The sequence below is a fragment of the Phacochoerus africanus genome, chromosome 1, assembly GCF_016906955.1.
Source record: "Phacochoerus africanus isolate WHEZ1 chromosome 1, ROS_Pafr_v1, whole genome shotgun sequence".
Lineage (NCBI taxonomy): Eukaryota > Metazoa > Chordata > Mammalia > Artiodactyla > Suidae > Phacochoerus > Phacochoerus africanus.
In genome coordinates, this window is record NC_062544.1 from 15,296,938 (window position 1) to 15,320,597 (window position 23,660).

Sequence of the window (23,660 nt, forward strand, 5' to 3'; positions counted from 1 at the left end):
CCCATCATTATTTGGATGCAGAAACTGACATAGACCATGCACATGAGTTAGCCATAAAATTGTATGGAGAGTAACACAAGGGTCTAGAACCTTGCTGCTCAAAGTATGGTCCGTGGCTTTGCCATCACTGGGGAGCTTGTTAGAAAGGTAGAATTTCAGGCCCACCCTAGACTTCAATTAATGTTTTAACAAGATCCCCGGAGGATTCTCAGCACTTTTGAGTTTGAGAGGCACGTATCTACAACTTAGCAACCTTTCCTAAAACCCAACCACCATTCTTTATCTTGGAAATTAACATATGTACTTTCACATCTTTTCCCTTTAGTAAATGTATAATTATATGAGGTTAACATACCACTCCTGCTTTAAATGGTGGCAGATCTGACTGATGCTCGAAAACATTTACATGTGCCATACAAGAACATTTCAGAAATAGTTTGTCACCTATATCACCCTAGATACACCCTACTTCCTCAGGGGTCTATTTGTAATAGATAATTACTGATTACAAGTTCCAAGACTGCAAGAGGAGAACAGAGAGAAAAGAAGAAAGGTGACCTAATTCTAAAACAGCACGAAGCTTTATTTATCAATTTTCTACTTGTAAAACTTAAGGCAAAGAATTAATCATTTCTATGTACTTGACTTAACCTGCAGTGGCATAAGCCTATGAGTCCACCAAGAAGCCAGACTAGGCTCAAAGGACACCAATGAGTCAACCTGTGAACACAGGTGGTTCAGTCCTAATTCTTCTGTAACAAAAACAACAACTCCTGCAGTGTAGAGACCTGGGGACCAAGAGCCTCACCTGCTCTTCACCTCTGGGAAAACAATGATACTCTGTATCTTCTCCTACCTAAGACTTTTTTTTACCCTCTTTCAATATTCTTGTCATTATTGAGGTTTAAGAAAGACAAAACAGACCCACCTGGAATCTCCGCATGTCACGTGGGTTTCCCGCATTCTTTAGGCAATTTTGGTTACATTTGAGGAAAAACTTCAAGAAGAATCTGTGAAGAAACAAATTATCACAGTTAGCACTTCAGTCCTGATACAAAGGGGAGAAAAAAGTAGTAAGTCACTTCTGGGTCATGCATTCGATTCCCTGAGCATTTTTGAAATATTCAGAATGGTGTTAGAGCCAATAGCTTGTTGAAAGCTTTAGCCTTTGTTCTTCATCCAAACTGGATCTTCTTTAGGAAACAAACACTTTCACTGCTGCCAACAGATCTCACAACAGAATTAAGCCCCCAAGGAAGTATTTTCACTCAAAGAGAGGGTTAAGTCTGCCCCATAATTTAAGGTAGGTTTCAATTGGAGATAATTGCCTGAGAATTACTCATGGTCACCAACAACAACATGTAATTTAAGGTGCATAAATTCACAGATGATGAACAAACAAAATACATGCTACATGAATATAAGGAAATGGTAAACACTTTTTATCTTAGCATCTCCAAATAAAATATTCTCCTTAGTGTTACTTATGAAAAGTAGGTAAGAGTCACATACTGACTAAAGTCCTTTGAGCCCTCGAATATATCCTGTATGTTTGCTCATACGCCCGCTGGAGACAAGAGCTGTTTGTGATTAAAGAAGGAATGTCCTGCCTCACTGCCACCTTGGTCCCTGAATTGGTTCTAGAGTGAGATTCATGAGTTTTACTGGCTAGGGTGACCAAAGGTCCTAATTTGCTAGGAATCATTCTAGGTTACACCAGGTGTACTAGTGTAAGTATTAATAGTACCCACTTTCACGCCCAAAAGGATCCTGGTCTGGGGGATACATTAGATGAGTTAATCCTATAGCCTCTGAGTTATTTCTTAGGTGGAAGATGTTAAAGTCTGTTGCAAAGAGGTAGCAGGGACCAAAAGGTGTCCTATTAAGGCATCCTTGTTGGCCACCTGCCATTCAACCTCCACCTGCCTATGTTTAGGGATAGAAGCATTCTAAAAATGGCAAAAAGTTCTTCATTCCTTTTTACTTTTAGGACTATGGATTTCAGGCCCACATATTTTCCAAAAAAATAGTAGGATGCATTAGAATTTTGGTCAGTTAAATTGTTATAGGAATTTTCTTGTCCTCACCTTTCCCCCACTTTGAGTCCACACCACACTAAAATCCCCACCTCAGTACATGTAGTTTGTGAAGAACTATCACTCCAGCCTGTCTGGGTCTCAATTTAGCTCTGAGTACAAAGTCTAGCAACCAAATAAGACCTCTGTAAGGAGAGTGCAGCACAAAGACGCACCAAATTCAGCCAATTTCTCAGTACTCAACTGAGAGACAATAACTTTGTCAACCCCTAAACAATATTTTAAAATGGAAACATCTTCCTAACATGGCTCTTTCAATACCATGCTGCATTCAACTGCCCATCAATAAGAGCAGGCTTCTGAACAAGCATTCACCCCTAACTTCAGATTTTCTTCCCAGAGGCCAAAGTTTATCAACCTTTTGAACAAGAGGGGTGCAAAGCATAAAGTGAAATTCAGCTTAAAGAACAACACTGTCATTCCCTAGGCCCAACTGGCCCATCCTGATGCCAGACAAGTCTGGGGAAAGGAAAGGCATTTGAAGGAGTGGTCACAGTCCTAAGTGCCTTTGCACTGTCCCTTTCCTCTGAGCTCTCAGCAGGCAGATGCGAGGTAGCCCTACCTATAAAACGTAGCTGTCAGAGACTGTTTACTGTGGTGGAGCTTGGGAATAGCAAGTCTGCCATCTGGCTGGGGTTTAAGACCACATTCAAAAGGTGAAAACAGACTGCTTCTTTCAAGCACATCTAACTGGAAGGGCATATTTAAAAGCCATCGAAAGCCCAGGACAGGGCTGATTACCATCAAACTGATATGAAGAGTAGGTTTAGAATGGTAGAAAAGCCACAAGCCTTAGAAATACCCAGAATGGGGTGCCTATCCAAATTCTGACAGGTACTGTTACGTGACTTTGATAAGGAGGTAAACTTCTTGGCATCACAGTTTCCAAATCTATAAACTGGGTGTGCTAACAGTCCCTGCCTGTTAAAGCAGTTGTGAAAATTAACTGCAGCGATGCATTGTGTCTGGCACACCTGAGAATGGCGATGGTAGAGTAAGAATAATAACATCTTCCAGGAAGTAGGTACTGACTTCGTGCTCAGAACACTAAGAACGTCAAATTCATTTTTCCATTCAGTCCTCCTAGACAAACTTTACTATTGATCCCATTGTATGGATGAGGAAAATGAGGGCCAGAGAAGTTCAATAGCTTGCCCAAAGGCTAGTAAATGTGAAGCTGGAACTCAAATCCAGACAGAACCTGTGTTTTAACCATTATGCTTTAGCAGTTTTAATAATAATAAAAGTAGTGCAGGACTGATATTCATACGATTGCACCATCGATAGCAATTGTTCTAGAGTGGCAGGTGCACAAATAAGAGTAGATAAGAGTAAGAAAGAGTAAAACTAATTATTACTACTATCATTTCCACACCCACAATACCCATCCTGTGGAGAGAGCCGTTGCTGCCATTCTCCATCCAGTGGGCACCCCACCCCTGCCCCCGGCTCCCCCGGGGTTGGCAATATTTGCCACCTGTGTGTTTAAGCCATTTGAGCCCAGACCCGACAGCCAGATTCAGGTTGTGTTAGAAGGAGCTGTCAGCACACCCTCTGACATCTTCAAGTCCGACAACTTCTAGCCACCATGAGGGGGTCCATCTGGTGCCAAAATGGATTTGAAAGACAGGCGTACAGGATGCCAGGTCTGCCAGAGAGAAAAAGAATCAAGGGAGCAGGGGATCTTCTGGCTCAGTGAAGAGTCAGGGAGAGGCGCCTGTCACCAGCCTATCGTTAGCACAAAAGCTATGCCGGGCACACACCAGATCCCTGTTACCCTGAGCTGCCCTGTCCCTTGGCATGCTGGCACAGTCTCCTGCCTGCCCTCTCCATGGCGGATCGCTTGCTGAAATTGAAGGCTTGACCATCTGTTGTGGGGAAGAGCCGGCGTCAACTGGTGCCTGGGGCCTCACACAAGCCCTTATGTGGAAAAAACACTCCAGGGGGCCAGTTCTTGGGCGGGGGGGAGCCAGCCTTACCCCAGGGGGGCAAGAGGAATTCTCTCAAAGTTTTCCCCCAGTGCATGCCAAATGTCTGACCCTTTCAGATCACACTTCCTTAAAGGAACCAAGAGGAGTTAGAAGCAGGAATTAAAAATATCCCCACGGAGAGACGGAGTTAGATGTGGCACAAAAATTTGGGGGGTGATTCATCAGGCCGTTTTTAAGGCCCTTGTAAACCTGGGGACACGTGCATGTCTGCTGGCCAACAGAGAAGATCTCAGGTTCTCAGGGGGGCTTCGAACAAAGCAGAGGTTATTGTAACTCAAACCCTCACTTTTGTCTAACAAATTAGCACATTCTGTGTGGCGGGTGTGTTTGATAAAAGTGTTGTTGGGAAAAAGAGTGTGCAACCTTAACCCAACCGTGGGAAACTGACCTAAGTTAGGACAAAGCCCATATTGACCCTTTAGAGTTCCAAAGAGTTCCATGAACTGCAGCCCAACCAGAACCAAACTCCACTCTTTTTTGGGGGGTGGGGAGGAGAAGTGGTGAGAAACCTGACACCTTTCCATCAACTTTCAATATGAGTATCTCATGTTCATACAGTGGTATATTATCCAGAGCAATTATATCCCCAGAATCTCACCGAATCCTCACAAAAATCCTATGAATTAGGCATGCCAGAAATGATCAACACATTTGAAAGGCAAAAACAAAAACAAAAATGAAAAACACTAAGACTCAACAAAATTAAGATATCTATCTACAGTCAAAACTAACCTAACACTCTATTTTGGCCAAAAGGACTCATTATGGTATGAGTTTTCTCCATGAATTATAGAAATTTATAAGGGACCTTAATGATCACTTAGACTAACTTCCTGACCGTGTATGTGGGAAAACAGAGAGATCAAGAGACATGACCAATTCACACAGTTACAACGGTTCTGACAAGGAGAACTATAACCCACACGTCCTGACTTCCAGTGGCACAGCTTTTCTGATGGAATGTGAGCTTTTCAAAAGCAACCCAGTAAGAGCTAAACCCTGGAGCTATTGAATTTCTTAGTCTACTACCTCAATTAGGAAAGTGACAGTCAGAAAACCCAAAGTGACATCCTATTAAAAGTTGTGTTTAGGTTCATCAATGAGGCTAATATAGGGCATTCCCTATCACTGAACATTAACTGAACCGCACACAAACATTTGTAAAACAAATCTCCTTATGCAATGATTTCCTGGTTTCACATTTTACTATCTAATAGATATTCAGTATAAGGAGTAGCCATCATGTAACTAGCACGGTGCTGGATTCCATTAAGTACCACTAAGGTTCCTCCAAAAGGAAAATTGATGGAATTAGCCAACAGAGTCTGATACAACCACATGAGGACATAAAATAACAAAAAAATTATCTCTGTATACCCGCACAAACTCCAAACCAATGGGTTTTCAGTAAGTATTTGTACAAGTTTAATAGAATCCAGGACCTCCCAAGGATAGAAATAGGAAAATTCTAAAATGAAGACTGCAGTTGAGTATACTGGATAGGAGCTTGGGTTAAAGATAAGACAAGCCAGAGTAAATTTCTGTAATTCCCTACACCTCAGTGGCCTCCATAAATCATGGGAACATAAATACCTCTCTCCCAGGACCATAGTATAACTTTCTTCATAATTCTAGCTTTACTCTTTAATTAATTGTGTGACTTCAGAAACATTATTTAACCTCTCTGGGCTTCAATTTTCACATCTGTAAAATGGGGAAAACCAAAGACCCTACTTCAGAGGGTTATTGAAAGTTAAATGAGGAAAATGTGGAGGGTCTAAATACTACCTGGCATAGAAGGGATAATGATTTTCTTTATCATTTATCCCTGGCCACTGCTGACTGCCTAACACTCAGAGAAGTTGAGATTTTCAGGCACAAAAAGTACTCTTCTCTCTGTGAATGCTAAGGTTAAGAACAGAAGCAAAGATCTATGTAACTGACAAGAACTATAGGTTTCATCGAGTGACCTACAAAAAGAAAAAAGGAAGAATCAAGGAGAGATAATAATGATGACAGAAGCTCTACCCAAAGGCCAAGACATAGAGGAGAGAGGTGGGAGCTTAAATCATAAGAACTTCAGCTAGTCACAACTGAAGGACACACACAGTTAAACCTTCCATTAGGCAACAGCTTGTACATCATTAATTATTATGCAAAACATTGCAATAGATCTGGGCTGAGCACCCATATTCTGAAAAGTCACGTTTGGATGTTTTCCGCTGCTCTCATAATATCCAGGCTGGAAAGAAGAAGCATCCAGACACACCTCAACCAAGACATAAAACCCCCATTTGCGGTCTTAAGGCTCCCTGAAAGTTCCTCTGACTTATGCCCACAGATGGTTGTGTGGCAGATGATCCTTCTTAAAGATATTCAAGACACGGAGGCTCACTCTGGCCCAATGGAGGAAACAGCTGTGTGGAAACAACTGTGGGGTCCCTTCCGTGTGAAATTCAAGCTGCTCCCACACACCCTTACTCGAGGGTAGAGAGGGAAACGTCTCATGAGTAAATGGGCCCCTCTGGAGGAGCCCTGGCTGTAGACTGCGCCAGCCTCTTTGCTTTGACAACAAAGTACCGAACCGAAGCTACTGCCCAGGTATGACCAAGGAAGACTTTCCAGGAGGATGAGCATTCTCTCGACTTGAAACTATTTAACCAGAAAGCACCCATCTCTCCCCAGACTGCCCGAGATGCCAGGGGCCATTTCAGAACCACCATCACTGTGGCATGGGCGCCCTCCATGAAGAGGTAAACATGAGTCCACAGCCACTGCCCTGAAAAATAAGGCTCCCTTGAAAACAGGGCACCAAAGCAGCCAGAAAGAGAAAACTTTATTTTCAATGTCAACAATTTTGGGTTCCCTGTACACAGAAGAAGTTGTACAGTACAGTTCATCCATGTGAAAATATGATACACGTAAGTGTGCCAAAATCCCACGGATGCCACTAGCGAGTTGAGGAGGCTGAACCTGTGTGAGAGCAAAGGTTTCTCACTGCCAGACTGACCTATGCTCCTTTTCTAATAATAAAAGGCACCCCTGAGAGAGGGGCCACCTGGACTCAAACCCTAGCAATTCTGCATGAGAGCTGGGGGGGAAAGAGGCTCTGGAGGGGCTTCAGTGCCAATGAAGGACTTCCTCCTCCCCTTGCCCCCTCCTCCCCCGCAGTGGGAGGTAGAATGATACCAAGTGGCCACAGCTCTGTCTTGGGGATCCCAGGGGGACAGCATGCGGCTGCCCCTATTATTGGCCACTGACTTCAAGGAGCCTACCTTTTCCTCTGGCCAAGGTCCGCCAGATCTTAGACATTTCTGGAAAGTGCTCTCAGACTGAAGGATGAACATGATCAACTTGAAAAGCATCTGTTACCTCAGAGCTCAGAGCTGGGCCATGATGGAAGGACATAATTAGTGGCAAGGAATTACACAACCTCCCCCCACCCCAAAAAAAGGTATTGGGATAGCACAGCAACAGACTAAAGAATTTAAAAATAGTTTTAAGAAAAAGGACTCACAGCAAATAGGTCTCCTCCTCACGCCAGAGGTCAAGTCCGAAAGATGGATGGGGCAAAGTACCAGGAGAGTGAAAGGGGGGAGGGGAGGACAAAACCAGTGGCCAATGGGGAAGGAATAAATGGCCAGTCCTTAGAAATGACATGGAGAAGGGACGTCAGGGCAAGGGGGCTGTAGCTTAACACCAACTGCCCCAAGGTTTGACTGGACATTTAATGAGAAAGCACCACACACCCGAAGACTTGCAGAACTGGGTGTCATTTTCAGGGATACTGTTTTATAAAGATTACTCAGATGCTCAGTGTTTCTTGCCAAAATGTATGAAAGAGCAAACCCTGGCCCTGGGCAGACATTTGGAGTCAGCCTAGTAGTCTGATATGCAGCAGGAATGAGGCAGAAAACAAACCCAAATGTTGGTCCTTCTCAGGGATGGGGCCAGACTAAGAACGTTCTCTGTCTTAAGCTGTTTCCTTTACAAGGATCATGATCTGCAAAGGAATGGAACAGCACAGAGTTCCTGCAGGTCCAGGGATGGGATGTGAGACAGGAAGCAGTCTTGGAATCCTGGGTCACTGGTTCAAATCCTTCCCCAGGCAGCAAATGATGAAAGTGCAGTGGTAACTTTGCTTCAAGAACAATGACCCTGTGCACAAAAGCAGGCCCAAAAGGTGAGGTAGGAGGAGCCTCAGCACCTCAACAGCAGACACATGAATGTACCATGTATGAGATGCTGTTCTGAATGTTGTCTCTGTGTCAATTCATTCACTCTTCCTAACGATGCTATTAAGTCCTGTCTCCATTCTCATTTTAGAGATAACAACACTGTGAGGTTAGGTAATTTGCCCAAGGTTTCCTATCTAGTAAGCGCTACAGCTGGGATTTCAATGCAGACAGTTGGGTTCCAAAACCCACATCCATGAAACAACATTCTTTGTATGTTATATGAATGATAGATATTATGAGAGTACAGATCATTGACCATATCTGGCTCTACTCTTATCAGCATCACCAGATTCATTCAAGATGAGAGCTGAAGTCAGCCTGCAAATTTCTGGGATTGTCATTTCATTCACCCTATTTTGGAATATTCCCAATTATAAATGTTAATGTGTTTCAATTTTGCTTACGAACCCTCTTACCTATGTCAAGCGCATTTTAACCATAATGAAAGACCAGTGAGTCTGACACTAGAGCCAAACCAAGTTCAGAGGATGATGACCAAAGCAAAACCAGTGTAATCTGGGTCTCTTGAGAGGAGTCAGCAAACATCACCTTCAGGATTTAGTTCTATTATCTGTGGTTACCAGTTCCACAAGTCACTCTTTGAATGCCTTTCTTCCAGATAGAAAGCCACAGATTGAAAATGAAAGGCTTTTAGTACCCCTCTGTTTAATACCCATGAGTTTAAAATTTTAAAGCAGACTCATTTAGAATCTGATGTTACAATTTCACTTTCCCTCCTCAGGACTCAGAGTTTCCATATTAATTTCCCCTGTGGAGGTGATAGATACCAGAGAAAGATCAAGAAGTTCAGATCCACAGTAGCTGAAACATCTGGGGGTTTTTTGAACACCAAACTCACTTTTTTCCCCCAGACTTCATGAAGTGTAACCGCTCAGTGTCATTCATTTATTCCCAGCAATAAGTATTCCCAGAGAGCCTAACATGTGCTAGTTCTCTTCCCTTAATACCAATTGTAAAAGATCACAGTGACTGTGGTTCAAGTTTTTCTCCAGAAGTAAAATAATCTTTTATTTTTGAGGAAAGCACTTAAAATCTAACTTCCAGAAACACAAGACAAAACAAAAAAGATTCTCTCAATGATAGGGTTTTGAGTAATTACCAAGAAAGGTTGAATACTCATAAAGTATTACTCTGCTGTAAGTTTTCTGGCAGGGGCTGGATTGGGAGACCTTTCATGGTCCCTAGCAATGTTAAGCTTTTACTTTTCCAGGCACATTGGACCACCATTCTTCACCTTCCAGCCTTCTTGGCTTCAGTCCCACCAAGGTACAACCTATGCCCTGAATGTGAAACTTCCTTCCTGTCTTCACCACAGGCTACATCCTGGGTCTGAAATGCCTTCCCCACCCCCACACCATCTGAGCTTCCCAGAATCCTACTTATCTTCCAGGTGCAGCTTAAATGTACCGAGCCCCAGAAACCTTCCTAAGAACCCCAGCTAGGGAGTTTCCATTGCGGCTCAGTGTATCCACGGGGATGTGGGTTGGATCCCTGGCCTCGCTCAGTGGGTTAAGGATCTGGCACTGCTGTGAGCTGTGGTGTAGATTGAAGACATGGCTCAGATCTCACATTGTTGTGGCTGTGGCTGTGGCCAGCAGCTACAGTTCCAATTAGACCCCTAGCCGGGGAACTTCCATAGGCCGCAGGTGCAGCCTGAAAAAGGAAAAAAAAAAAAAAAGCACCTCAGCTAGAATTAATCACTTTTCTCCTCTAGTCTGCTATAGACTCTGGTCGCACTTGGTCTTCACACCATGTACTCCAGTTACTTGAGTAATTATCTGCCCCCTTCATAGCACTACCGACACCTCTCTGTTCCCCACAGCACCAAGTACTCTGTGTTTGGAAACCAGTGAGTGAATATCCAACTTGATTATTACTATTAAGGGTAGTTAACTTTGACTTACAAAGATTACTTCTTTCTTCTTTCCATTGTTGTCACATTTTCTGATTTTTTTTTCTGAATACTTAGTTTTAAAAGCACAGACAACTTCAGTTTTATAAAAACTGAAGTCACTATCATTCCGCATAGTACCCAGGGTAGGCTGCCCCACTTCACAATGGATAAATTAGGAACTAAAAATGATGAGTGACTTTGCCAAAGTATTTTTGCTCTAAGATTTGCCAGTTAATTCAAATGAGAACAGTTAAGAGTTATCCATCTCACGCTCTGTAAGATGTACATCATATATTAGTTTCACATATGCATAATTCATAAAAGAGTATCAACAGGGCAAATTCCACACACTTACTCTTCTCAGTTTCCTACTTAAAAATTCCTCAATGTCAAAGTTTAAAGTATTGTATTGGAGTTGCCATCATGGCTCAGCGGAAATGAATCTGACTAGCATCCATGAGGATGCAGGTGCGATCCCTGGCCTCACTCAGTGAGTTAAGGATCCGGCATTGCTGTGAGCTGCTGAGTAGGTTGCAAATACGGCTCAGATCCCATGTTGCTGTGGCTGTGGTATAGTCAAGTAGCTATAGCTCCTATTTGACCCCTAGCCTGGGAATTTCCATATGTTATGGGTGGTGCCCTAAAATAAAACACACACACAAAATAAATTAATTAAAATATTATATTTAAGGGAGTTCCCTAGTAGTCTAGTGATTAGAACTTAGCACTTTCACCACTGTGACCTGGGTTCAATTCCTGGTCTAGGAACTGAGATCCCACATTGAGCTACTGCGTGCCATGGCCAAAAATACAAATAAAATTAGCCCAAGCTTTTTTTTAAAAAAAATGTATTATATTTAAGTTAAACATGCAATTATTCTTAAAACATTTAAGCATAACCCAAAGGGACAAAAGGTCATGTGACTAATAGCATGAAATCTATTTCTTCTCTCCAAAATTATACAGACCCTTCTGAAGACGTCGTTGAAACTCATTGCTGAAAACACTTGACTTGCTATTTCTTGCTTTAGCCTATTTCTTTAAGTTATCCATTAATGCATTCAATCTGTCCTTCATTCAGTATGTATTTACTAAGCACCTACTACATGCCAAGCACAGAAGATAACTTCATCCCTGCCCTTACAGAAGCTCATCAAAGTGCATTTCTCAGGCCACTTGCATCAGAATTATCCGGAAAACTTGCCCTGGTGGGAGTAGGTTAAGGGTTAAGGTACTCAAATAATTCAGATGCACACTGAATCTTAAAGCTTGATACCTAATTTATTTTTTAAAGTCAATAGTGATGGCAATACTATGTGATAAATGCAAAGACAGAGTGACAGACCAGAAATAGTGCCCTACACAGAAGGGATAGACATCTAATCACTTGTCACTGAAACTTAGTGCAAAAACTTATGTCAAATCACCCCTGAGTAAAAAGAAAAATTAAATTCGCTCACCCATCCCACCTCCTGCCCAACATAAGCCACAGAGAAAGAACGGAGTTCCTGGTTGCCAGAGAAAGCTGATACTTGACATATTTTTGCTTCAAGGAAAATAAACAAGTTCATTTTTCTACCAAAAAGGAAAGAAAAGATAAAGGCATTAGCTAAAGAAGTGGTTCCCCATGAGAAATGCAAGAAGTCTTACTGGGATGAAAATTATTTTGAAACCTGTTTAAATCATCATCACCCTTTAAAAAAAAAATCTTACTCCATTTGTTTGTTCACCTTTCTGCACACACCGTTTCTCGTCCTGTTTCAACCTTACTACGTGTTGCCTCCCGTCTTCCGGGCTCACACACCATTGGGGATAATGAATTTAATTTGAGCAATGGCTTTCATTGAAAAAAAAACAATCACTGCATTTCAACACACGAAGTTCAGACAAAAACAAGTCACTCCTTAATTTGGATTTAAAGCCCAGGATCAGTCTCCAAATAAAAATGACCAGTGAATATCATGCCCACAGAGCACTGACAATAATCTCATGAGCTCCAAATTATTCCAGTTTATATTACAGGCGATCCAATAAGCCTGTGTGTTCTAGTCCATAAAAATATAAGAAGAAATTTATCATTTTAAAATTGTAATGCAAAAGAGAGTCTGACACGTTATTAAGCACTATTTCTCATGATATCATAAGGATGCTGATGGAGAATGAAACTAAAGCAATATTGTAGACGAGCAATCACATAATTTAGACTTTTTGAGGATGCTTTGCAGCTCACAGGTCACACTCCCTTGCCCTCCCCTCCCAACATGTCACTCTAAAGACAGCTTCAGTTTAAAGCAGAAACACTAGAAACAAAACTCCAAAAAAGCTGTTAATTTATCACAAAAATTGGTTGATCGTTTAGCAAAATGGAATAAGAATTTAGAAATTATCTAGTCCAGATATGCTTAACCTAGAGTCAATGGATGGTCAACATGGGGTTCTTGAATACCTTAACATTGTATCCAGGCTTTTAGACACACTTTTCTTCTGCGGCATGTCTCCAGACTTTCACAAGGTCATGGAAGGAGGCTGTGAGTTGACTGCCTCAAATCCTTTTTCCCCTATTTTGATAACAGTCCTCCACCCTTCTTTTAAAGACCTTCCTTGTTCTCACCCAAGAGTCCTTGTATTTCAGCAGTATGAAGTTGTTCTACGCTTGGGCCAGAGCAGCGCCTGTGATCCAGGCCGGGTCAGTCATGACACCACACCCTCAGCTACAGGATCACTTTAGAGATGAGCATGTGATCCAAGTCCAGCCAATCAGGTCCAGTCTTAGCTAGTGGCCAGAATTTATTCGAGCATCTAACAAGAGAGATGGGCTCCACCCTCCTAGAGTTGAACCTGGAAAACCGCAGGGCTGGCTTTGCTGGAAAATTCTATGCTTAGAGAAGAATCCATAACAGAATAGAATCCCCTAGTATCCCATTTAATAGGGTTCATTGGACAGGGAAACTCTGCCAGCTGGGGAGCAGAGAAAGAGGAGGACTTCCCACCATGCAATGCCCTCTGAGAAAGGAAGAGGCAAGTGGAGATGGAGATGTTGATGGAATAATGAAGCTGAGAAGAGAGCAAAACAGGGTCCTCAAAAAGGGTACTTAGAAGAGAGAGAAAATATTCTATTCTATTGAGCCTTGGTAACTTTCAGGCTGTACAATTTCAATATCCTATGGCCTCCTCTCAACTCACTGTCTGAGAAATAGATAGACAGACTGACAGATCAGTTGACAGATCTCTCCAGGCAGGTAATATCAGTGAGTGAACTGTGAACTGGGCTACAGGTAAAACTACAGACAGTACTAGGAACTGCAGGAACTCAGGAGAGGATGTCTGGTTTGTGAAGAGCCGCTTCACTCTTCTCCAGCTGGCTCCACGGGGAACTTAGGGACAGGGTTGCCAGAGCTTCCCATTTCAAGAGAAGCTGGAAATACTCATTAAACATATCGTCAAGGGTGAAGGGTACCCATCTTCCAAACAATACAAAGGCCAGATATAACTGACCTGGGAGTGGAGTCCCAGTTTGCAGCTCTTGCCCAAAATTCTAATAACCAAAGTGGCAGCAACTCATTTCTCGATGAGGCTAGAGTGGGGCTTCTTGGGGCCTATTGTTTTAATACAAAAAAATGATAATAATAAAAGAAGGAGCCCTATGGCTCTGCTAAATGGGTCTCTTCTCACTAAAAAAACAAATGCAGTTTTTGTATTTGAGGTGAGGGCATGTTTTGTTTTGTTATTTTTGAGAATCCTTGGCACCTGAAACCAGGTGTACTTAAGCTTGATTTTCTCCCAGACCTTTGGCAGCTGATGTGTTGGGTGAAGCGAGAAGTCAGGAAAAGCATCTGCACCTAGAAGCATATTTACCAGCATGAGGCTATCCATGGATGCAAACACAGACACAGGAAAAGCCGCCCATGCCCACCTGTTCACAGCTGGATTTCCTAGGGCACTTAATTCAATCAGAAGCAGTAAGTTTTAGCAGCATTTTACAACCAATTAACCATGCAGGAAACAAAACACCTGACTCAGTGCCTTCCTCCTAGCTTCTAAAGAATCTATGGCCTGGAAAGTCAGAACTTTGGAACTTTGTGAAAGAAGACACCACGAACCCGGTACAAGCAAATTTTCCCCCTTCTTACATGTAATAGGAGGACACATGAATCGGGCCAGGCTCACTGGCAAGGAAATCACTCCTGCTTCCACCTAGAGGACCCTCATATCACTCAGCATGTGCCAGGCACTGAGCACTTACAGAGATCATCCTGTTTTCTCAGGCCTATTAATATCCCCATTTCACAGATGAAAACATTAAGGTCAGAAAGGTTGGGCCAAGAACCCAAGGTGTCATGCTTTCCAGGAACCTAGGTTCTCTTGTGCTCCTGAGGGATGCAGCAATTAACATGCACCAGCAGCTATGGTATTTTTCTTAGTCCATAGACACTATGTGCTAAAACCCGTGCAGGTGCCCATCTATTTTTAAAAAATTTTAAGCCTCCTTCTGTTGCTGGAGCATCTCTTTCCTTCATGATCTGGACCAACCTTACCCCCGCAACCTTCTTTCTCCCACTCTCTACCTTCGAGCTTATGTTGTACCCACATAAGGAGACTGGACCAGTTCTCCTTCCATTCAGCACCCTCTCTGCTTTGCCCACTCTGCACCTTTGTGCATGCCATTACTCCTCCCAGCACACTTCCTCTTTCCCTCTCCCATCCCTTCTCAACTGAACAATGAATCTTCAGTCAAGACCAAGTCCAAATATCATATGCACTGGGGCACTGCCCTGACCCTCCCAAACAAATATCCCCAAACTCTCTTCTCTGCGCTCCACAATTATCACGTTGAAAACAATTAAGCCTCATTTCTCTGCTGCCCAAACATAAGTTCCCAATCATTCACCATGCCATACATTTTTATAAGATGAAAGTTCTGAAGACTGAAATTTCACCACCATCCTAAGTATAATCTTTACAGTGCTGTTAATTGTTAAACTAGAATACTGCACTGAGCTATTTATACCCTTTGAATTGCTCACATTTCTTCCCTTAGGAGCTAAACATAAAAGCAAGCACAAGTGTTTTGTGCCCCAAGTAAGATGGTCCATTCACCACCAGTCTGATGTCTGTGTTGAGGAGTGGTTTTCTATACCAAACATGGAGAACGAGGAGGGGAAAAAACTCCATTTAACTCTAATTTCTTGCTTTTTTGCTAGAAAGCTTTGTAAGTCGCTGCTTGGTCTCACCTAGTTGAAGGGTCGCTGCTTTAGCTGGGATTGTGACAAGCCTCTCCAGAATTAGAGTACTTTATTATCACATTAGTACTGTAAAAAGTCACATAATTAACAGAATTTATCCTCATTTACTCTGTAAAAGCACTAATATTCAATCTCTCTGCCTCTGTTTAATTACTTCCTTAACACAACTTTTTTTTCCAACTTGACCCTTCCTGGGCTCATCTACAGAAATGTGTTAAAACTTTTTTTCCCTCCATTCCATTTAAACTGCTAGACTTTATTCATTTGAATAAGCATAAAAGGTGCACCAGGGTCGTCATAGTTCACACAATGCCTTTGAATTAGCAGCTGTAATGGTGTCATACATTTGTGGAGATCTTCTGTTCAGAGTAAGTGACGACAGCCACCAGAATTACTGTTAATTGTAATATGACACTGGCATTATACTGGGTGCTTTCTAGTGGTAAACTAACATTAGTTCAGGTGCCTAAGAAATTTAGAAGCTAAGGCACCACAGTTCTTCAAAGAGACTGGCAGACCCGCCTGACACATGCTGCCTTCTCAAGTAATGCTTTTTCAGACCTGTTTGTTTGCTCAAGAGGATGAAGAGGATAGGAGGAACACATACACACACACCAAAATAAAGTCCCCATTACATATCAAACTCATCGTCAAATAACAAATTTGGAAGGGGGTGAGCTTCCTCTTTCATTCTCCTGATTTTTTTTTTTTCTTTTAGGCAGAAAGTAAAGAAACCAAGGCTTAAATGACACACATGTAGTAGAGGCTGAACATCTCCTTCCCTTTTTCTGAAACGAAGATAAAAAATTGTGTTTCTGTACTTCATATTGAGATGGTCCACGGCCTGGTCAGGAAGATGTGGGCTCAGAGGGAAGGACAGGATCTTCCACTTGAACAGATCTTTCATTGTTGGTTCACTTCCAGTGGAAGGTAACCCCTTCCTGATGAGGTCAGGGGTAGGGAGGGGTGAATAACGACAGGAGACAATGGATAAAACAAACAGTTGTCCTGGTTCCTTGGATGGTGAGTTCCAGGAGAGAAGAGTGAGAATACAGGCAGACTTCCCCTGCTTGGGACACACTGGAAATTTAAGAGACCTCCATCTTTCCCCTTGTTTGTCAATCAAGGGAAGAATCAGCCCTTGTATTCCCTACAAGAGATCTGTCTCGGTTGGAATGTGAAGAAACAGCAAACGAGGTCTTTCTTATCTGTCCTCCGTTTTATCCAAGTGACATACAGCAAACGACAGTAGTCTGCATCTCAAAGTAGAATAACCTCGTGAGCCCATACATATGACATGACCATGTTCCCTAGGCAATAAGCATCCTCTCCAATGCCCAAGCTTCAGCTCCATCATTTCTCTGCTCTGTAATGCCTTTCTCTCCCTCTTCAAGTCCTGACATCCTTTCCAGGTCTTGTTAAGATTCTTGCCCTTCCGTAAATCTGCCCAAATTCTCCCGATCTGGAGCTAATGTCTTGTTCCTCTATACACCTAAGAGAGCCAACCCCTGTCAGTGTCTTTCTTGGGGTTCTTCCCAGGGTCATTTTCTATTTAGGTTATCTATGCGTGAATCTGATTGGTTCGCTTGGCTGTGAACATTCGAGTGGGTTATGAAGGGTGAGGCTGTGCCTAATCTCTGTGCCTACATGTGGGACCATGCCTGGCTAAAACTGATTCATCCCTCCCACTCGATTTGGCCTTCACTTAACCTTTGCTCAAGCATTTCATCATTCCCCGAATGTGTGCAATTTCCTACCTCCAAGCCTCTGCATATACTGTTCCCATTGCATGGAATTCTGTCTACTCAAAGGAAATCAAATCCATCCTTCAAGGCCAAAGCCAAAGTCTCCTTGGTCAGACAAACAACACTAAGTGATCACAGCCTTTGTTTATATCACACTGGTCCCTTAACTTACCTGCATTTACATTTTTAAATACCCAAATGGATTATGAGCATTTAAGTGGAGAGATTATATTATTTACAATCATGTATCCTCAACAGAGCTCAAAAGAATCTTATTTGTGCATCACAAACATCCCCTGTACAGTAAGTGAATGGACACTGATAACATATTGACTTTGGGGATGTCCAGAGAAATAAGACAAGTATTGATAGATAAACTACCACAGTACTGGCAATAATACTTCTACGGCTGCTACTACCATGATGACTATTATTTATGTTCTTAATAGAGTTACTACTATTTGAGCACTTTTTCTACTTGCAAGGTAGCTTGTTGAGCACTTTACTAAGATCATCTGATTTCATTCCCACAGCAACCCTGGGTAGCAACAATTAAAGTAGACGGTATTAGTAGTCAATTTGTCAGAGGTCACAAATACAGTCAGTGAGAGAGCCTCAATTCAAATCCAGGTCTGACTAAAGGCAAAAATCATGCTCTCGATTACAACACAATTTGCATCCGGCTTATCCCTATTTGCAAGGTATTTGGGATGCTTGTGAACAGTACTTTTATTCTGTCTGCCTATTCAGTCTGGCTCTCAGGTACAGGAATGAGGACTTGAGTCTAAAAGTGGCCCTATTCAGAGTTTGGAGAGAAGGTACCATCATGTGGAAGGGAGACACCTCCCTAGGTTTCAAGTGGCAATGGACTTGGCCGCCATCTGGGTGTGGTTCTCTTTGGTTCAGCTGAGTGCTTTTCACTTTTGGAAGGACAAGAAAATCCTCTCAGCCCCTTGACTCCCTCGCTGCCATACTTTCCTCAGACCATGTGGTCAGCTTGAACTTTAAAAAGGCTACTGCTTAATGCTTTGCAAGACAGATATGTGACATTTCTTACTGCTCAGAGTCATCTGCTCCCACTCCCCTTTAGCCATAGCCCACGGAGCATCTTCTGTCTTAGGGAATAAACACCTTTGCCTCCAAACCCTGGCACTGCCATCATGACAAGCATCTCCAGCACCCCACAAAGAAGTGAACTTGAGGCCTCTCACCCTCAGCTGTTCCCCCACATCAGCATCACAGGCAGCAGGACACACATCCCAGAGCTGGGTGGATTAATCTCCAAAATGACACTCAGTTTTAGCTTTAGCCTCCCTAAATCCTCAACAAAAGCTTTAACAGCCAGCTCTGATTTAGGACCTTAACTGTAAATCTTCTCTCTTCTTGGGCACTCACTAAAGAGATGAGTAGAATCAATTCAGCCCTTTTCTAGTCACTTGTCTCTTATGTTTCCTGGAGGATTCAAGGTAATGGTTAAGAACTTTCACCATAGTGAGCCTCACTTTATAGGCAAGCTAGAAAGGAAACAAGAGAAAAAGAAACTGAAGAGTGGGGAAAAAAAAACATTATCAATGCCTTCTTTAACAAGGTAAGCACAGCATCTGAAACACGGGTGGGATTTTCTGAAAATATCTGAAGCAACATCATTCATTTATAGAAATGAAGCCAACCTGCTGGAATGTTAAAAACAGCAGCAGCTGAGTTTATACTCAATTCTTAGAGTCTTGTTGATCGGTGACTGAGCCCTGCCATGGGAACAGATCTCCTTTTCACTCAAGTGAGGATCTGCGGGGGTATTTTCAAAAGTAAATACATGGCCACAAAGAACAAAAAAGATCAGTCAAGAATTGAGTCTCTCAAGAACATCCTTGACAAAATAAACCCCATGTTTATGTATACTCCCTCAATTGGCCTGAGTCAGAAATCTTTTCTGCAACTTAAAACCAACTGCACAGGAGTTGAAAGAAATGTCCGGAATTAGCTTAGTCAAATGCGGCCGTAAATGCTGCTCTGCTGCTTACCAAGATGCTAGGGCCAAAGCAGTGTGAGTGTGACCTTGGCAATTCCCACTGTTTTGCCATCATGTATCACACTATTTTTTTTTTCTTGGTTGTATGACATCTGAAATATAGATTCTTCTTAAGAATTCCAGTTAATATATTTTAAAATAGTGTCTAGCCTTTTCCTCATTATAAAAATTGAGTTATTATTCAGAAAAAAAGCTTAAATACTAAAAAGATATAAATAAATTAAAACCCTATGCACCTTGTATTCTCCCAGTCTTTTCGTGTATATTAAAATAGGATAATGGGAGTTCCCGTCATGGCGCAGTGGTTAACGAATCCGACTAGGAACCATGAGGTTGTGGGCTCGGAACCCAAGTTGCTGTGGCTCTGGCATAGGCCGGTGGCTACAGCTCCGATTCAACCCCTAGCCTGGGAACCTCCATATGCCGCGGGAGCAACCCAAGAAATAGCAAAAAGGCAAAAATAAATAAATAATAAATAAATAAATAAATAAAAGAAAAAAAATAAAATAGGATAATGATACAGGTTTTATCTCCATTTTTCAGTGTCAAGTAACCTCAAAATGTGATTTTTTTTCACTCTATAGCATTTCATCATAAATAGCAGACATTCAACAAATCTGTTATTTGATTCCTTTCACGTTTTTGCTATTATAAATAATGCTTGGGTGAATATCTTTGTACATAAAGTTTTACCCACATGTTTGAATATTTCCTTATAGTTACCTAGGACAAGAATTGCTGAGTCAAAGTGACCTATTGTTTGAGAGTAGGCATAATGCAGTTTTATTTGAAAATACTGACATGAGTCAAGGTAAACTGAGATTCAGTCAAACCAGGTTGGAGAAACTCTTAAGAAGTGGCCTTTGCTGTGCCCAGTGGTACAGGAATTCAGGGTATCCCTGTTGGTAAAAAACTAGCTAACCAACTAACTAACTAACTAAACACAGTGAATATAAGGCATATCTACAGATCCAGTCTGTTTCACCTGCAGTCACAGAATGTGTTGGTATCCAGAACAGCACAGTCATCACGTTGAGCTACACTGAACTCCAAACAGAGGCAGCCGAAGAGAAGCTTGCCATGGGGCACCAATCCTCATGCTGGTCTCACTGTGCCCGCTGGACTTCTGAGAAAAGGGCTCAACAACAGCAAAGCAAGTCCCATACTGGACATGGTCAGAGGTTCCACCAGGCCCATGATCCCACCAAGATGCCAGGTCCAAGAGCAGGGTGAGAGAAAGCCCATGTTAAGAGATCTCTGCTTGACTTGTGGGTCCCAGGCAAGAGGGGGCATGACATGGGATGGATGGGGAGTTTGGGGACGATAGATGCAAACTATTAAATTTAGAATGGCTAAACAATGAGGTCCTACTGTATAGCACAGGGAACTATATCCAGTCTCTCAGGGTGAACATGATGGAAGACAGTGTGAGAAAAAGAATGTGCATATATATGCATGTATGTATGAGTGGGTCCCTATACCCGTAGAGTAGAAATTGACACAATGCCGTAAATCAACTATATTCTAATAAAAAAAAGAGAGAACTCTGCTTAAAAACTGAATGGCATCATGTCATCCCTGAGAAATCACATCCTTTTCAGAGCAGACTTTGTTCTTTGAGTTGATGCTTTAGGGAAAATTCAAAGCAAGTGACCATCAATATGGTTATATTTTTCTCAAAATCATATCCAGAAACTGTTCAATAAGACTATCCTATCAGGATCAGCAGTCATTTATGACTAACATTTTCCAACCAGTGAATTCCTCCAACAAGACCCTGCCTCTGATTTCTGGAAATACCTTGTTTACCTGAGACATCAGCCTCAAAAATAACTGATAGCATGATCCCTGTTCACTGTCTCAAGGAACAAAGTCTACCATTTATGACCTGGCCTCCAGCAACCCAGTCAGCTCCATCTTATCCCATGTCTTTTATGTTCCTTTATACTACAAGACTTCAGCTTTCCAAACCATCTGAACTCCCTCAGGCCTCCTTAAATGCTCTTTCTTTCCCCTGACATGGACACATCACCCCTCCCCCTCCTCCAAGCCCACTCCTGATCTAGAAGAACCCTCTGTAGTTCAAGAATGATCACAAATACCACCTCTCTGTCTGAGAAGCCTTCCCAGGCTCCTCCAGGCAAATATGGGGTCTCCCACCAAAGGGTTCCCCTGGCACCTTCCTCCAGAACCACATCTATCACGTGATTCTGAGACTCTCTGCTTACTTGCTGACCTCTTCAACTACAGGATAGATATTCTTGAAGATAAGAACCATGTCTTTTCACCTCTGTATCCTCAGAATCCAAGAGATAGTTTGTAAAGAACAGCTTAATACTGAAAGAATAAGCATATAGGTAACTTGATAAAATGATGGAGGTAGCATGATAAAATGCTATCTATACCCAAGAAATAACTGAGGAGCAAAAATAAACGAACTGAGGGCACTGAGAGACCCAAAATATTCTAACTGTTACCTGTATGTATAGAGTACCATGGTCTACTGTAACAAACTATATGTTAGAACGTTTGCAAAATCAAATTCTACTAGTGAAAAACATTCATAGTTTTATAATCTTAATTTTCATGAAATGGGGAATAATCTCTGTAATAATAAACAAATTCTGTCCCGTGTCATTGGTATAATCCAAACTTTCTCTTTGGTGCATTCTAAACATATTTTACATAAATGATGCCAAAATCTCACGCTGATACACATGAACCCAAAGTTAACTGGCAATAAATGTAGAAAATTCCCACAGAATTACTGAGGAGCAAACCCAACCCATTAACTTGGGGGTTATCTTAGATACCAAGAGAGTACTGGCTGTAAACCAGCCAAGAACTGATATTGAGGTCTTATAAAATCTCCAACACTCTCTTGTCTTTCTGATAAGGCAAAGAAACAAGGGGAACCACTGTAACACTGAGATGCTCACAGGCTGTAAGAAGGAGCAAGAAACAGCCAAGTTATCCAGCATAGCTCCTGCCCAAAGAAGGAATCCCATCCCCAATGTTCTTAACAAACGGCTGTCCTGGGATGGAGCTGGAGATGGAGTACAGAAGACGAAAGACACCCTCCCCCTGTGGACTTGACATTCTAGCGTTGAAGAAAGACAACGAGCAAGTTCTTTTTAAAAACCACAAGTAAACTAGATGTCAGTTACTTATGAGAGCTATTGGAAGAGAAAAGATGAGAAGCAATCACTGGTAGAAAAGGAGAAACTTGAAAGATGGTGGTCAGGGAAGATCTCTGAAACAGTATTTGGGCTGCGACCGGAAGGACAAGGAGGAGCCAGCCATGCCAGATTCTGGAGGAGTGCAAAAGCCAACATGACTGAAGAATAATAAGCAAGGAGCAAAGTGACATGAAAGGTCTCCGAGGAAGAGGGATCATTCAAACTGGGGCAGAAAACGTCCCATCATGGAGAAGCAGGCATGCCCATCCACACAGGACAGCTCTGTGAGGAGGCTCCCTCTTCTGAGAACTAAACTCTGCCCTCCTATCATTTACCTTCAGAGACATCAGCTCTAGCTTGAGTCTGGAGACAGCTCTTAAATAGCTTCACCTGGCCACTCTGTCATCCCATGCCTCTTTTCCAGGATAAGTAAACCTTATTCTTCTACTGATTTAGGACAAGATTCCAGATGCTTCACCATGCTGTTCAGCCTTTTACAAATACTCTCTCATGACATAATATCCCTCTTGAATGCCATCAGAACTGAGCAGGGCCCCACAATGTTAGGGACTGAAAGCAGGCTGGTTAAGATATGAAGTCACACAAACTAGCTTCCAATCTGGGCTCCACCACTTATCAGCTGTGTGACCTTGAGCAAATCATTCCACCTCTCGGAGCCTCTGTATTCTCATGTGTGAAATGGGAATGAATATACCTACTTGGAAGGACTATTACGGGAATTAAGTAAGGAAATATGCAAAAATACTTATGTATAAACACACATATATATTTATGTATAAATACACACACACGTATATACATCCAAAGGACCATGTAGCATATAGCAAATGTTCAATATAGTTTCTATTTCTATTATTATTAGCAGCTATTTATTTATTGTTATTATTATATAACCTCAGTCATTCTCCATTTTGCTCTAAAAATGCAAGTTAAATACACACTTGTGTTTGTTTTTGTTGCACTTGCATTAGGGGTCCAGGGAACAGGTTTGGGGTTAGGAGCCAGGTCAATGTAGACTGACCCTTTTCCCCTACACCTTTTGCATATAATACAACAGCCCTAATCTGTTCACAGTAACAGAGATCCATAAAGAGCCAAACCATGAAATTGGAATGCTTCTGGATCCCTTAGGAAGTATTACCCTGTCCATATGCCTCAGATAATGCTGCACAGACTGAACAGTGTTTGGGGATCACCTTCCAG

General features: G+C 42.1%; 1 protein-coding gene across 9 annotated transcripts in view; it reads right to left on the reverse strand.

The window, feature by feature from the left end:
- Window positions 1-23,660, reverse strand: part of EBF1 (EBF transcription factor 1) — a 397,861-nt gene that overhangs the window by 142,607 nt on the left and 231,594 nt on the right. For all 9 annotated transcript variants that reach the window (XM_047779130.1, XM_047779099.1, XM_047779017.1 and 6 more), the window contains one exon: window positions 929-1,010. In XM_047779130.1, coding sequence (XP_047635086.1) covers window positions 929-1,010 — 82 coding nt within the window. The remainder of the gene's footprint in view (window positions 1-928; window positions 1,011-23,660) is intronic.